Source organism: Triturus cristatus, chromosome 9 (assembly GCF_964204655.1).
Source record: "Triturus cristatus chromosome 9, aTriCri1.1, whole genome shotgun sequence".
Lineage (NCBI taxonomy): Eukaryota > Metazoa > Chordata > Amphibia > Caudata > Salamandridae > Triturus > Triturus cristatus.
Window position 1 is genome coordinate 531,220,263 of NC_140592.1, and position 17,103 is coordinate 531,237,365.

The 17,103-nt window shown below is 42.1% G+C and overlaps 1 protein-coding gene across 1 annotated transcript in view; it reads left to right on the top strand.

Moving 5' to 3' along the window:
- Nucleotides 1-17,103, top strand: part of ATG2A (autophagy related 2A) — a 2,561,659-nt gene that overhangs the window by 123,244 nt on the left and 2,421,312 nt on the right. The window contains exon 3 of the mRNA XM_085625535.1: nt 7,644-7,796. Coding sequence (XP_085481661.1) covers nt 7,644-7,796 — 153 coding nt within the window. The remainder of the gene's footprint in view (nt 1-7,643; nt 7,797-17,103) is intronic.

The following is a 17,103-nucleotide window of genomic DNA, read 5'->3' on the forward strand; positions in this document are numbered from 1 at the left end:
TCACTACCAGTGGCTGCTAGATTGAATCACCCTACCTTCTAGGCGCCCTGCTTACAAAAGAACTGAAATGTAAATGTGTGGCAGCAAAAGTACCTCAAAGATGTTTTCCCCTGACATCACCAACGATCTCACTCTTTGCCATTTTGTATTTGTCGAACTTAAGGTTGACAATAAATAAATTGTATGAAGTGGCTGAAATGTAGGGGGTATTTTCTTATTTTGGCCCCAAATAGTATTTGCGGGGTTTTTCTTGTATTATCTTTCCTCCACAGCAGGATGGAGTACTCTGGGGCGCACAGCAAGTAGTGTTTTTTGTGGTGACAGCTCGGTGCAATTAATGCAAGTGTGCAAATAGTGTTAGAGTACAGGACACTAGTGTGCGGCAGGGACTGACTGGGAGGAAAGAGTTTTTACAACGGGGTACTTCAGCATGTGTACATTTGTCGAGTCTTTAACAGCAGCGGTGCAAAGAATCCTCTGCAAGACAAATTTAAATGAAGTTGGGAATTGCTCTAGCTTTAGTTAAAAGGGGGGGCGGGGCACTGTGGCATTTAAATTGAAATATTTTTCATGTAGTCGAGATGTGGCCTAACGGCCTGAGTTCGAATGGGGAACCAGGTTGAAGTTCCGGTGTGGGTTTAACATTCTGCGCAAATTACTTCATCTCCCCGTGTTTTTTAAAAATACAGTTCTTGTGTAATGTATAATTGGGTGCTCATGAAAAGCACTCGGAAGCCTTTGGGGCTCGTTCACGCTATATAAAACTGTAAAACAAAACAAAAAAACTTGTCGAATCGCATCGAGGCTGTAGAATGCCAAGCTGCCTTATATAGTAAATACAGCGGGTTTCTTGGAGGATGTGGGCGAAGTACAGAGAGATTCCTGGTCTGCTCTGTAAATATGTAACTTTGAGAAAACCTTAATGGCCACAAACGTCATGCATGATTTTACATCTTGGAAGCACTGATCTATTTCCGTTTCAATTTTAATCTTCTACCTTCTCTGAATACCTTTTCACGATATTGTATACCAGTGTTGTCTTACTGTAAAGTGTTAAGGATTTGCAAAGTTGAGAGCAGTTATAAATAGCTCTAACAGCAGAACAGTCAAACCATTTAAACCACCGGGGAGACAAAATTAAAACGTTTCCCAAAACTGAAATGTTCCTAAAGTAGAGTGCGTGCTGACTGTATAATGTGCCTGTGAATACTAGGTGAACAGGGCGGTTTTGGTTCTTTCGGCTGGTGATGCCCACCCTGGGGGATTCCTGCGGGGCCCCAGCCATCCTAGCATGCAGGAAGTAACATGTTGCTGTTAATATTGACTTGACATGACTGAGTGCCTTACTTAGAAGTCTGGGCTCGTGTACACGTTTGCGTTGTGTCAATAAGAAGCACAGCGTTGTCTTTGAAGCAGCATAGGTTGGCCTGCTGTTTCTTCACAAAGAAAGCAGTGATGCCTCGTATTCCTCAGCACCCTCCATATTTTAACGATAAATGTAACTTCATGTTAAACCGCAAATACTACGGCCTTTGGTCCCACTCCCTGAGTGACTTCTGACCCCTGAGTAATAAAGTATGCATACTTGGATAACTGCCGCAAAGAATTCACTACCCCCCCCCCCCCTCCCGTCCCCACCCACAACCCTGAATTCACCCCAGAGGCAGTCGTTTAGCAATAAATCATTTGGCTTTTTCCATATCATCCTTAGTCAACAGTTAATGAAGACATAATGGTTACGTTTTTAGTGCTAAACACCTGTACAGAAGGCAACGAATAAACATGGCGTGCAGCAGAGAAAGTCCATAGAGACGCATACACGAAATACAACAGAAACCGCAAGAATAAGAGATGATAAAGACATGGACGTCCAAAATGCTAAGGGTAGCGGAAATTACATCTGGGCCCTCTGGTCCCTTTGATTAAGTTACAGCTATTTGCTTTGCTAATGGTATTGTATAGCAAAGCAAATGGCTTTAACTTAATGAAAGGCGAGACCTATTGCATTTTTAATGCTTGTTCTGGATAGCCTCTGGCTTTAAATCTGCTCAGCATTAAATCTTGTTCTTTGCTAAAGCTCGTACCTGTGCTGCAATTCCTAGGAGCTCGCATTAACTCCCCATAGGGTATACTGTTAAGCAAAGACTTGGGGTGATGACTACGAGCATGGACTGTACAGTTACCGGCTATTTCTTTTCTAAAAATATTGGTCACCAGTCTGTTACTTTGGACGGCTACGTGTACATCAAGAAAGTCACATTCTGTGTCACTGATTGTATGTGTGAATGTAAGATTTAATTCATTACATGATAAACTTGGTATAAATCTTACAGCTTTCTCCTTGCTACCGTCCCAAATGATGAAAAGGTCATCGATATAGTGCAGCCATAATGGCACATGGCTGGTGAATGATTCATTTGAGTCAGTCCATACTACCTGCTCCTCCCACCAGCCCAGGAATAAATTCGCTAGGCTGGGGGCGAAGCAGGTTCCCATGGCTGTACCAGATTCCTGGCAATATAATCTTTTATCAAAGAGAAAGATATTCTCATTAAGACAGTACAACATCATAAGTTTTAACATTACAGTGTGTTCATATAGATCAATAGGTCTACGTTGTAAATAGTACAGACATGCTTCCACCCCTTTGGTCTGATCGATGCAGGTGTATAACGAGCATACATCTAAAGCGATAAGTAGGAAATTCATGTCCCATTTGACATCATGTATCCTCAGTGCTGTCTCTACAGTACAACCTCAGATCCTTAACAAAAGGGGCCAAGAAATAATTGGATAGATAAAAGTATTTTCAAACAGACCACCATTTGAAGAAACATTGGGCCTCCCTGGAGGTGTGTTGGCATGCTTGTGTACTTTAGGTAGTAAGTACAGACTTGGAATTCGAGGATTGTTTCTCAAAAATTTCAATTTGTTGTCATCAATGAGACCAGCTTGCCACCAATTCTGTAGCATTTCATAATATCTTGTGATGGTATCCTCATAAGTGCCCCAGGTAATTTCCTCATAGCAAGTAGAATCATTGAGTTGTCGCATAGCCTCCGCTTTGTAGGAAATGGTGTCCATTCCTACAACATTTCCCCCTTTATCGGAGGTTTTAATTACTAGTGTCGAATCAGACAGTAGATCCTCCAATGCTTTTCTTTGATCCTTGGTTAAATTGTCCTTGATGCAGTATTTCTCATCATTCCTCATGACCCTCAATTCATGCAGCAGTATGGAATGAAAGGCTTCAACATTATCATATTAAACATTGGGATTGTATTTCGACTTGATTTTTAAACCACTTTTACCACATGAGTCACTTCTAAAGCCCATCGCATTAAGGGTATCAGCCACATTATTCTCTGGAGGGCTTTCTGAGTTGGTATCTAAATCATTTATGTCCATTATAGTGTCCACCTCATCCAGCATGAATTGATTGGAGATGTTGGAAGGAGATTGCGCTATTAAAACTCCACTCATTTGTATTCGACGTTTAGGCATCATGTGCAATTTCATCAGTTTGAGTTTTCTAATATACAGAAAAAGATCTATTCTGACATCAGCATAATTCCAATCAACCACTGGACAAAATGACAGTCCCAATTTGAGCAGGGATTCTTCTCCCGACAATAGCTTGAGTGCAGATAAATTGATAATAGGTTCTTTCTACAAGATCCATACTAACATTTGTTTTCATATTCCCAGCATGCCAAAACTTCATACTGCCTCCTCTCCTAGTTAATCTTAGTTTTTCTTTTTTGTTTGCGCCCTTTCCTCGTGGTCGCCCTCAACCCCTTCCTCTTCCTACTCCTTCTTCTTTTGATGGTGTTCGTTCGTTTTTTTCTTTTTGCTGTTTCAGTACCTGAAACTCGTGCAGGAAGGTGAGTGGGCGCAATCCTAAAGGGACAGTTCTGGTGGGGTTCTCAGAATCTGTGCTTACATCAGAGCTTGAGTCAGTGGAATTTATCCCTCCTTCCTTCTGTTGTTCAGTCAGCCGGTGATCACGTTGCGCCCAATAAAATCTCTTTGCGTAGTTCAAAATTCTGCCCTCTTCGTAATCCTTTTTGTTCCGCAGACATTTGCGCTGTTTTTTTGCTTTGATAGTGTCCTCATACGACTTCAGACGGGTCTCCAAAGCTTTAAGGAATTCCGCTACCACTTGATCCTCCTTGTGTAAATCGATTTTGGCTCACAATACCAAGATCTTCTCTGGTTTTTTCAAGATCTATTTTGGCGTATTTAACAAGAATTTCGAGCATCCCTTTGCACGTTTTAGCCATGGATAACACCCATTCTTTGAGAAGTTCCTGGTTTGGGTTCTCGTAGGTGGTTATGATGGTTACTCGTAATCCTCTTGGAACATGTCCCACCTCAATGTAGTTGGTTAGTGATGTAACTTCCCACCATTTGTTAAGTTCTCTTCTAGCCAGTTTTTCTAGTAAGTTCAAATTTTGTCTGACGGTCAAATCGTCTCCGCCTCCTGATGCCGTCACAATATTAGCGACATGACCAGTATCAATGTTTTCATTGAAAAGGGACAATGCCTCCGCCTGTCTTTCTGTCTCCCAGGCATTCATATCACTGCACAACACCTCCTCGGTATAACTCGGACACGATGATGAAATTTATCAACGTCGTATGACAGTACTTCGAACTAGCGATTTACCCGCAGAGAAACAAATAGTTGTGGGCAGGGTAAACAAAACAATCGGCAAACCGATCTCCGGAGCCAGCCGGCCCCTCAGGATCATGTGCACGAAAATCCCTCCACCGCACTCACCAATCCATTGATCTCCTCTGCATCGCTTCACCGGATAATCTTCAACGGGTCGAAGCGGCTGGGACGGCGTATATCTGCATGCGTTCAAAGAGTTTAGCCAAACGCCGTACACCTGCCTCCTGCTGCCGGCCGTGGCAGCCAGACCACAATTTTCAGAACACTGCATCGATGTTAAGTACGTTCTACGTAAACCATAGATACTGAAAAAATACTGCTTTGCATCTTATATCTTTCGAAATTAATTCAATCAATCAACATTATTTACAAAATGACACGATTTGTAAAGCTGACCGTGATTAACCGAAAAAATATATAAATACATTCAGCATTTTATGGTCAATACTTCACGTTTCGAAAATCAAATTAAATTTGTGGCCAACTGAAAATTAAAGCGCATAATATAAATACACTATATATTATGCGCTTATAAGATGCAAAGCAGTATTTTTTCAGTATCTATGGTTTACGTAGAACGTACTTAACAGCGATGCCGTGTCATGACCTTTGAACTTGACGAAGGCCGACAGGCTGAAACGTGTCGTTCTTTTTTTAGCACAATAAAACCTCCTGGATATAACTTTGGTGTGCCGCCATCTTTCGCATTGAAAGGACTGTTCTGATATATATACCACCCCTGCAACGTCAGTCATAACTCCTCTTTCCATTTTTCCTCTTCCTTGTAGAACGAGGACAGGCTGCTTGTAATAGACCCAATAGGAGCCTACATTCACAGATGTTTTTGTTTGTTTTGAAGGCACTTGGGGCCAAATGTACGACAGATTTTTGCATGCACAAATGGGTTTTAGACCCGTTTACGCATGCAAAAAACCTGTTGGCCATGTGCTAATCCTGTTTTGCGAGTCGCAAATAATTTGCGACTCGCAGCATAGTGTTTAGCGACTCGCTGTTAGGAAGGGGCGTTCCCTTCCTAATAGCGACCCCAAATGCTATGTAAGAATGTTTTGCGACTGCAATTGTGGTTGCAAAACACTAGCAGTTTACCACCCTTCTGAGAAGGGTGGTAAACCACTCACAAATGGAAGAGGGTCCCCAGGGGACCCCTTCCCATTTGGGAATGCAAGCACAAACATTTTTTAAGGGCCGGCAGTGTTCCCAGGGACCACTGCCTGCCCTTAAAAATGAAAAGTTGCATTTTTATTTTTTAAATGCATCCTGTTTTCCTTTAAGGAAAACGGGCTGCATTTAAAAGAAAAAAAACTGCTTTATTTAAAAGCAGTCCCGGACATGGAGGTCTGCTGATTCCAGCTGGCCATCATCCGTGGGAGTGCCAGCCATTCCCAATGGGGTCGCAAATTTCGACAGCCTCATTAATATATCATGAGGCATGCAATATGCGACCCCTATGGGAATCGCAAACAGTGTCTCAGACACTGTTGTACATTGACTTTTTCGACTCGCAAATTGCGACTCGCAATTTATGGCAATTTGTAAGTAGCAAAAGTCAGTGGTCGTACATCTGGCCCTTAGTTAGCAAAACAATTTGTCTGAACAAACCATTTGTTTAACACTATTGTGAATTGACTAATGAAGCCAAATGGGAGGTTTGCGGGTGACTTTGGCTTTATTACTCGATGTGCTGGTTCCAGCTATCTGTTGAGTGTCTTCATGGTCCTGTCTAAATTCTTTAAGTAAACATCGTTTTGACATTGGCGGGGACAGACTCTGCCCAATTCAATAAACCTGTACTTCAGTCGTTCTTGTTGTGGTTTGCTGCTTATCCTGAGCTCTAGCCTCCTCCTAGAAGGATGCTTTGGAAGTGGCTCATGTAAGGGGAGTCCATTAAAAAACAAGTTACTTATCAACATTCTTTCTAATGGATGGACGTAGATTGCCAACCACCCTCCCACCTTCCCTCCAGATAAATAATACTAATTGGTGAGAAATATGTGTCCTCTGTGTATTATCATCATCGGAGTGCAGAAAAGATTGTGGAAGTGGTGTCACCAGCTATGACAGCGCTTTATATATTCTGCTTACATCTCATTCAGAATCTACATGGCTCCTTGTTCGATGTCCACTAGTGCCATCTGCTGCCGGTGACTAGCTGTTGCAAAAAATATTTCTGGAGCTTGTCTGGCTGAACCATCCCGATGAAAGAATGCGACTGAAAATAATTAACTTGATCTTGAGATGCTGGAGAACATTTCAAAGTGAAAAATCATGGCTTCCTGTGAGACTAAGTTTCATGACCTCTTCTGTAGCTTTCCAAGCATTGAGAGAGATGAGCATTTTGGTTAAAATAGAACTTCACTGAACCACAGAAAACGTTGAAAACTAAGCACATTTTCTGTGAAAGCCACTGGGACAGTGTCTGAGACTGCAGGATTATCCCTCAGACTACACAGGTCCTACTGGGAAGTAGCATAGAGAGCAGAGGCATTTCCCAGGTTTAACAGATGTGATAGGCTTAAGGCACAGACATCAGAACTATCTTTGAGATCGAGTCAGAGTCAGTATTGGAAGTCTCCATATTAGAAAAATCATTAGCGCGCTGGTCGAAGATGCCAACAGTTGCTTTGTGTTGCTCTGCATCATTTGTTTTTGCTTTCCTGCCAGTGAATGATTGCGATAATAAAACATCTTCCTGGTCAAGGTCATGTGGAATGCATAGGGCAACCACTGAAGAAGACTGCTATGTTGATGTTAATTCATTGCCTGATGTTTGTACTTATCCTGCAATGTGGCTATATCCTTCATGAGTCTGTGCTTCCTAATTTGCCTAAATACTTGCACCATAGATCACCAAGAAGAAGAGGGCGTCCACATCCTGCTCTCCATCTTATGGCCTTGTGTAAATGCCTGCTTCTTACTGACCTTCTCTTTATTTTTCTACTTTCAGCACCCACGGGGTCAGAGTCACAGAGCTGGTCCTCCTGCATGACCACAAGCATGCAGCTAGCCCAGGAGTGCCTGAAGGAGCAGGTCGAAGAGCCGGCAGAGCCTCCGCAGCCACTCGAAGGCTTGGAGATGTTTGCACAGACCATAGAGACTGGTGAGACCTGTAGCTGGCACTCTCGCTATAATTAGCTGTTATTTCTCCATTTAGGGCCAGATGTATGACCCTTGTCTGCATGCGCAAACGGGGTTGTGACCCGTTTGCGCATGCAAAATGGCCCAGGGCCATGTACAGTTCCTAAATAGCGTGTCTCAACCCCATGTATGAATGTTTTGCGCAATTGCGGTCGCAAAACACTTGCAAATTACCACCCTCTTCAAGATGGTGGTAATGCAGTCGCAATTTGGAAGGGGACCCCTTCCACTTTGTGTCTGTCTCTAAAAATATTGTTCAAGGGCAGGCAGTGGTCCCAGGGACCACTACCTGCCCTTAAAAACTGAAACAAAAAAACTTTCATTTTTTTCTTTCTAAATGCATCCCATTTTCCTTTAAGGAAAACGGGCTACATTTAAAAAAACAAAAAAACTGCTTTATTTAAAAGCAGTCCAAGACATGGTGGATTGCTGAGCCCAGTAGGCTACCATACCTGGGAGGGCCTGTCATTCCCAATGGGCCTGCAAATTGCGAGAGGCTCATTAATATTAATTGAGCCTCGCAATTTGCGACCCCCATTGGGAATTGCAAACAGTGTTAAGCACACTGTTGTACATGGCAAATTGCACCTCCAAATTGCGACTCGCAAATGAGTCGCAATTTGCGAGGCGCAATTTTTCTGGTCGTGCATCTGGCCCTAAGTTTATATCACAGTTAATATAAGCCATTACGGAATTGTGTAAAAAACAAAACAAATGTGCGTACACTCTGCCTTCCACAACTGTGATCATAGAATAGGAGAAAAAATCACACTGTACAATTTGAGATATTAAATATTGTATAGAGCACAGATCCAAAAACTATCTGCTCATGCACAAATCATGCATAGCTGCAGATGGCACTGTGCAAATACCATACTTTGCCAAAAATGGTTTAATGTATAATTTATACGTAAATGTAAATGCTCACTAATGCATAAGTGAACTAAGTCCTGTTTTGCTGCCCTGCACAACTGGCACTTATTTTACATATTTTGATTTGAATTTCCAGGAGGCTCAAATTGCCAACATTGATAAAACTAATAAAGTTTGAAGTAGCATTTTGGCTGCGATGTACAAAAGCTATTTCTTACATATTTTGCAATTGTTATGCCTTCAAATCTTTCTTCTATGATCTCTCATTCTTAACTTGTGTCAATTCCCGTTTAAAAACAATATGGCTAATCTTTGTGTCCATTCATTTTTCTACTAAATAGTTTCTGCAGAAATTTTTCATTTGTAAGTATAGAATTTTAATTTTTTCTGGATATTTCCAGTCGCCAAAAGTTAAACTTCACAGCAAGTTCTGCCCATTCATACTGATCCTATGAAAATATGATTTTATTTTTCTCTGCCAATTTTGAAGCCTTAGGAGACCTTATTCCAATACAATATGAGCTGGTAGCTTTGGGTTACTAGGACCAAAAACTGTTTTCGCACATCGACATATCAAGTTTAATAATGTATTGCTCACATTGTGATACTTCCATCTATCTTCATCGAAATTATTTTTGCCCTGAATACTTTAGTAAAGAGATTCATTGCTAGCCCCTTATAATGCTTAAAACATTTCAACAAACATTTTTGTAGAATTTTCATTTTCACCTGGCCTAAATGAGATTCCTAAGTTTGTGAAGAAAACTTTGGTGCTCCCAAACGGTTATATGTGAGGGCTGAGTCCAGCAGGAAAATGGAGAAGCTGCTTTTTTTGGCGCTCCTCCAAATCCTGCTAAAACAATGAAAGCAAGCTCCCTCCTCTCCCCTAGCATCCTTGAGGAGGCCTCCACTTAAAGTGAGGACCACCTGCCATTGTGCAGCTACGTCTCCTGGTACTGGGCCCTTCTGGAAGGGGGTGGTGACCAACGCTGAGCAGGCTGCTGAACCAGCAGTGTAGTTCTATCCTCTTTTCATATAGGGTGATACTCAGTGGCTGGAATCCACCCCAAGTGCTGCTTGAAGGTGTTAGGTGAGGCACTGTTCTGCCTACAACCAAAAGGAAGGCTGTTACGGTAGTGGTGACAAGATAGCCTGCCCAATGGGGAGGAAGAAATTAGACTATAAATCCACAAACCTGAGTGTCAAACCTAGCCAGCATCTGTTGGCACAGTGCTTGGATGAGGTGGCGTCAGTTAAAAGGAGAGCCATGGAGTGGGCTGCTGATGGACTCTGGAATCACCATGCCGTGCACCATAGGTATAGTTGGGTGAAGGACGGAGAGTAGTGCTAAGTGAGCACACCGTGAAAGTGTGGCAGCGCAGCCATGTCTTTGCGCTGTTCTCAAAGATAGCAAAGTAAGCAGGGGTGCCAACCCAGTTACAGGAAGAGAAAGCGATGAGCTAATATGATTCCGAATCTTGACAAACTATAAGGTACTGTTCATCCCAGTATCGGAATGGTAACACTTGTGGGCTGCAGTGGGCGAGTGTTGTAAAATAGATTGTAACCAACAAAGACATTTGCAAATTGGACCTGGTATGGTAACTGAAGGTGGCATTGGTTCAAGATTGTACACTTTCATGCTGGATAAAGCAGGTGCATCTGCAAATATAAATAGTGCCTACATTGTGAAATGCTTCACTTCTTGTTTGCTGAACTCATAAACCTGAGTAGGGATTAGTGGCAAAGACTGCACGCTAATACCACTGAAGGGTTTACCTAATCAATTACACATAACTCAGCTCTTCATGCAAAAATTGCTAGTGAAGTTGGAATCATTGCCCCTGCTCCATGAATCACCAACACTTAGCTCAAAAGAAAGTAAATAGGAGCCTTTGGGAGGGCAGAAGACATTAGACAGCAGGTAGACCACCAGGCTGACTGATCTCATTATGCAATCTGACCGATTTTGAGATTTTTGAAAAGACCACTGAGGAAAGCACCAACAAGTACCTAATGTGTAGAGTTCTAGCACTGGGTCACAGATTCCCAAGGCAAAAATGGCCAGTGAAAGAGAAAAAGGAGACCACATAAGGTCTGCAATCTCCACTACGCTCATTTGCAATAACCTCTGCATATCAGTGTGGCTACCCTTGCTGCATCAATGTTTTTGCATAGTATAGAGAAAGAGAACTGCTGTGAAGGCATTAAAATAAGTTAGAGATGTATTGGGTCTAATAGATGAGGTGGACAAGACTTTGGAAACTCCAATAAAACAAACAGGTCGAAGTGTCATAGAGTGCAAGTGTGCTTCAGCATTTATAAAACAGTGCAGACACAGACCTGAACAGAAATTAGCTGCCGATTCACTTTCGAGCTCTGATGTACCGAATAATGGAGGGGGTCCATGATACATAGACACAGCAAGTTGCTGCACGATCTGACAGTGGTGATATAAGGAATGGCGAAGGGTACACAGGGTTGGTAGATATGACCTTTTTTTTTTTTCTTAGGAACTGCTGTCCCATTAGGCATAGGAATTCCTGTACATAAAGTACCCAGTGATCTAAAAATCACGTATGTTTTGTTAATATTCAGGGTTGTAGATTTTTGATTGTGTATGCTTAGACAGTCAGCGGTGGCCACCTCACCTCAGGGATAATGTTACTTTATACACTATTGACTGACATTGCGCCAGCCTGAAAATTGTTTCCTTTGACGCCAAAGTCATAAATGCACTGATTGAATGTTTAACACTGTTCAACATGGAAACAAAATGCAAGTTGGTTTTTTTAAGCAGTTATTCCCTTCAAACACTAGTAAAATAGCAGAAATTGCAAAACTGCTTTTGCAAAAATCAACATTCTGAGCGTAACCTCAACAATGCAGGATGCCAGATGACAATGGTTTCACACGCAGGTGCAGTATACACAATACAATGTCTAATGTTTACAACCCATCTCCGACCAAAAGAAATTCCTTAAATCCACAAAAGGGACTATGCTGGATTGAGCAAAGGGGAATATAAAAGGAGGAAACTTCAATTTAGTGACGATGGGTTGAGAGAAAGGTCCATTATATGATAAGTATTAATGGGATGTATCTCAAGAGGGCAGTAAGTGGCTTGATGCAATAGGTTTGGAGGTTGCCTGGTGATCGTAATATCCTAAATACTCATTCTACTTGGCTGTGCGCAGGTCATATGCCAGGTCCGATTTTTCTTTTTCTTCTTTTTTCTTTTTCTTTTTTTCTTTCCTACAAGAGGTTCTTCTTTCTTGCCTGGATCATAGTCATGGTCAAAGTATACAAAGCATTGTTATATCATGACACAATGAGAATGCGTTTGATCAGGTGAACTGGCAGTTGCTAGACCAAACATAGGTAACTTTTGGGCACAACCATAGATTTTGAGGTTGGTTTGTTGCTGGTTCCAGAGACCCAGTATCATTTTTTAATGGGAGCTACTTGTCCGCCTTCCCAGTTCGGAGAGGCATAGTCAACGGTGCCCTCACCCTCTTTAGCTGAAAACGTTTGAAAGAACAAAGACATCACAGGCATACACATAGGTGGAGACTACTATAAAATGACCATGAATGCGAATGACGGTCTGGTTTCTTTTACTAACCCATCTAGCTCACTCCTACCATTAATGGAGATACTTGAAGGCCTCAGGATTTAAAGGCAAACTTCAAAAATCGAAACTGATGAATATATCCACCTCAACAAAGCAAATTCCAATTTTAAGAGCTTTATTTTCCTGTCAATGTGGTGCACATTCCCTGATGTATTCAGAAATGTAGATTACCACCACAACTGCACAAGGCACAAACTACTTCCAATTATTGGATGACATTCAGTAACACTTGCAAGCATGGTCTATGGAGACATCTCTTAAAGTGGTAGGCTAGCAGCTATCAAGACAACAATATTCCTGAAACTGCTGTACCTTTTCCAGACTTTACTAATATAATTCCATCCTTTTACTTAAGAAATATTTTTTTTAAAATAGTTCATACCTTTTGTATGGCCAGTGAATAAGCAGAGACTAGCAAAGTATATCATGACACTTTCATCAAAAGAGTAAGGTCTTGGCGAATTACTATTGAGCAGCCCAACTAATGTTCATATTAAAGTTCAAGATCTCTAAAACTAAAAAGCAGTGGTGTCTCTTAACCCAAATTATAGCTGGGTTCGACCTTTAAAAGTGATGTATCTAAACAGAAGTGAGAGTAACACAAGTCAGTGAACTATATTGTCTGCTCACTAGAAAGAATCTTTCAATATGGGATAGATAAAGCCCAAATGTAGTTCTCCCCTCGTTGCCACCCACATTTAACCCAAGTCTGGTAATTCATTTTTCGCTTGCTGCATAGAAAGAGGTGTTTTGTGAAGGGAGAATTACACAGAAGACATGTTTAATGAGGACGGGATCCGAACATTCAAGAAGTTGGAGGTTCACATATAGTTTGGACCGTCATTGGGTATTGCATGACTCCACCCAACGGCAGAGTACCAACATGTTACACAATTTGAACAATGGCTTCTTACTAAAAGAGATGATAAAAAGATAATCTCTAATTTTAATCAAATTTTACTGCACTCAAACCTGACAGGACAGGAGAGGTGGGAGGAAGAGCTAGTACGCGCACTCACAGACCAAGAATGGGAGGGGCATATTTTCATTAAGTCCCTTTGGAAAGGAAGGAGCATGAAATGAAAGGAACCTGTAATAAAATCAGTTATCTGTTGGTGCTTCACTCCAGCAAAATTATAACGAGACCAAAGCTGTTAAGATAGGCTTTTTGAAGGGTTTTAGAGAAAGAGACACACTTACCCAGATCATATAGGGTTGTCCTAAACTCCATAAAGATTGGGCAGACGTTCTTGTTGCTGTTAACCCAGTGTACCAAACAAACATCCCCAGATATCCAGCTTACACTGTTTCTGAATATTTATCCTGTATCCTGATACATAAACTTAGTGGGAAACAATGTAAAAGTCCCTTTGTACAACCAGACAAGGAAATCACGGCATGTTTTGGAAGGATGAGGCACCCAATGAGGGGAATAGGCGCATCTGCATATAGGAACTCCTGGACTTACAGAAACTAACCTTGAGTTTAGAGAAACAAGGAGAAGATTGTGAAACTGACTAGGCTCCTTTCTTTTTTTTAAATTTGCTTTCTAACACTTTTTTATTGGTTTTTGTATGAATCAAAGCAAAACAAGAGCCACACCTGGCATAAAACATACAAAAGGTAATGGCATTTCTGCATTAACATATTTTAAATCCTCTCTGGAGCACTATATTCATGTCCCAGAAGCCAGAGAGCCATAGTCCCAGTGGTCGTAGCATATGTAGGAACCACAGTGGGCTAAGGAACCAATATATCCCCACCCAAAATCTCAACCTGATATGGTCTCGAAGGAGCGCAACAGTTTGTGGACCAGTAAGGGCCTAGACTGGGCAAGGTTCGATTTGGATCCCACTATGTTTGGCCCAGTCTTTCCATAGCTTGACATATTTATGGGGCACCCTCTAGCCTGGTTTATTGGACGTTCTAGGCCTTTAAAGAACTCCATACCCTTGGCCCACCTCTCTCTGGATAGGGCATCTGCACTCTTCCACACCCTTCCAATTTTTCTCTTGGCCACCAGGAGACCAAGCCAGAGTAACACCTTCAGATTCTATTACCCCCTATATCGTCCGTGAAATGCAGCAGGACAAGCTTCAGCTCCCTGTGAACCCTAATTCCAACATAGTCTCCAGCACCTCCTCCCAAAAATGTGACGGGCTGGAACGGCTCCAAAAGGTGTGTACTAAATCCTCGTTGTCATGGTTGCAGTGTAGGCAATGTCCAGAACTGATTAGTCCCACGTGGGAGAGTCGTGTCGTGGTAAGGTACATACGATGGAGCAGTTTGAGTTGAATAATGTGGAATTATACGGCTATCATGGTCTCTCTCAAGGCTGCCACTGCCTACCTGCAATCCTCATCTTCCAGGTGTCCTAGATCTCATGACCATACCTGCCTCACCATCTTTATGGGGTCTGGCTGGTGATGTAGCAGTGTTTGGTAGATAGCTGATAGCTTGTGTGCATTAATGTTAGTCATTAGGATTTTTGCTTCCAGCGGTGAATAGGCTGGGATTTCAGTGTAGGTAGGCAAATTGGGGGCGAGGGCATGACTGAGCTAAAGGTAACGAAAGAACTGGGAGCGATGAAGTTGGTACTCCATTTGCAGCTCTAAAAAGGCATTAAGGGATCTTTTCATGAGAACGTCCCCAAGTGTTGTAATGCCAATAGCATCCCACTTGGCTGACCCCTTAGAGCACTGACACCTGGTGAAGTCTGGTCCCCTTCCACAGCGTAGTCTCTAATGTCAGCCAGCCAGCCCATCCCATGGCCTTTGTGACTACCTTCGATGTGACCAGCACTACTCGTGTGGACGCAAACTTGGTGCGCAGCTATTCACCGCTGTGAAGCAGGTGTGGAAGGCCGTCATAGCCTGTAAGCTGGATCCCTGAACCCCTCAAATCATCAGTCGTTGAGCACCAGCAGGCGCGCTGCCCTGTAGTATAGCACCAGTTTTGGCGTGGCGAGGTTCCCCCTCAAAGGTGGGTCTGCAACATTTCGCATGAGCAATACGGGGTGTCCCACCATTTCACATCAGCACCTGTAACAGAGCATTGTTCCTAGCAAAGAAGGTTTTTGGCATTGAGAACGGAAAGTTCTGAAGTTGATATAAAAGTTTCAGCAAGGAGACCATCTTAAAGATTACCGAACGACCAGGCAAAGACAGTGGAAGAGAGACTGGGCTCCATTATTGAACCTCTGGTTTTCAGATGTCAGAGAACAAATGCATTTAGCAACACTTGAAATATAGAAGTGTGGTTAAAGAATGCTAATCAGAAGAGGTTTTAGGGCACAGTTGTTTTGCGACCACTGTATCGTCACAGATATCAATTGGGCGGGAGAAGGAGGAGATTAAAGTTTAAGCTGTTTTATACCTTTATGGACCAGAAACAGGTTTGATACTTTGAAGACTGTAGGCGGAGTATCTGTATATTAAAACCTCGGTAAACGGATTGGATTTAAAAAAATACTTCTGTCTGATCACAATTTGATTGGTTCTTAGCCAGCACTTCTACATTTTAGATCCTATTTGATGGCGAAGCTTTCAGACTTTCTACGTATACATTTTAGATCTTAATTGATGGCAAAGCTTACAGACTTTCTGCTTACAGTATACTTCGAGTGAGCTTTGGGGCTACCTTCAACTGTTGGATTTGTTTTAAACTAGCCTGTTTCAGCGATAACCTTGAGATTTGTTGATCATATCTTGGCCCAGTCCAGTGGAGTATTTCTCTCTCCCTCGTGAGGTTATTGGCTTTTAGGGTGTGGAGTACTTTACAACTATAAACCTCTTGGACTACTGCTGCTGGCTCCTGCCTTCCCTTTAGTCTTTCCTCGTGTCTATTTCTTTCTCCCACCTGTCATCCCCACATGCTCCTCCCTCTCACACCTCTCTCTTTTTCCGTTTGCTCCTGTTCGCCACTGACTGCTACCTTCTCCTGCCCATCTCCATTTCCCTTTTAGTGGTTTCTGCTGCTAAGATAGGGCATTTCCTTTTTTTTTTTTTAGACATGAAAGGCTGTCTATATTGAAGACTCTGTTGCCTTCAATACAGTTCACTCTCTTTGGTTCTGAGACAAATGAAGGTCAGTGGCAAATGAGTTTTCTTTATAGTTCTTCCGTTCTGTGTCCCAGAAATTAAAGAACAACTATAATGAAGGCTTCCTTGCCATCAAACAATTATTTGGCATGGAAATTAAAAACAGAATTATATTGAATGTATGGAGCGCCTTCAATAGACAGCCTACTGTTTCTTTATCTGGCTTAAATGTGTTTACAATGCAGTGTTGGCACCTTGAACACCGAACTGTTGGCTTTGTCAATGCATGTTTATCTTTTACCAACTATCATGACCTCAAGTTTATGTAAGTTACTATTAGGTTCTCATAGGTGTACTTATAACTGATGTCTATTATGGCTTTAGTGCTGATCACAGTATCACCTATGTTCATCATGTATTGTTACCTTCACATGTCATCATGTAGGGACTGGGTGAGGTCGCCATGAGTATACAACCTTGCTTAACCCTTAGTTGCATATGTACTTTTGGAGTTGAACACTCCCCCTTTCTGCAGTAATAAGAGCCTTGCTGTCCATGATCTGTCCCATTTCATCTGGTTCGAATGGTTTGGTCTGGCTCCTTGTAAATAATTCTTCCCTCCCTCCAAGTCTGATAAGTGTTCCAATCTAAACCGGGGTGAATTTTCAGTTGGAAAGTATTTGAGTAAAAGGAAAAGATTTCCTAACCCTCCTACCAAATTC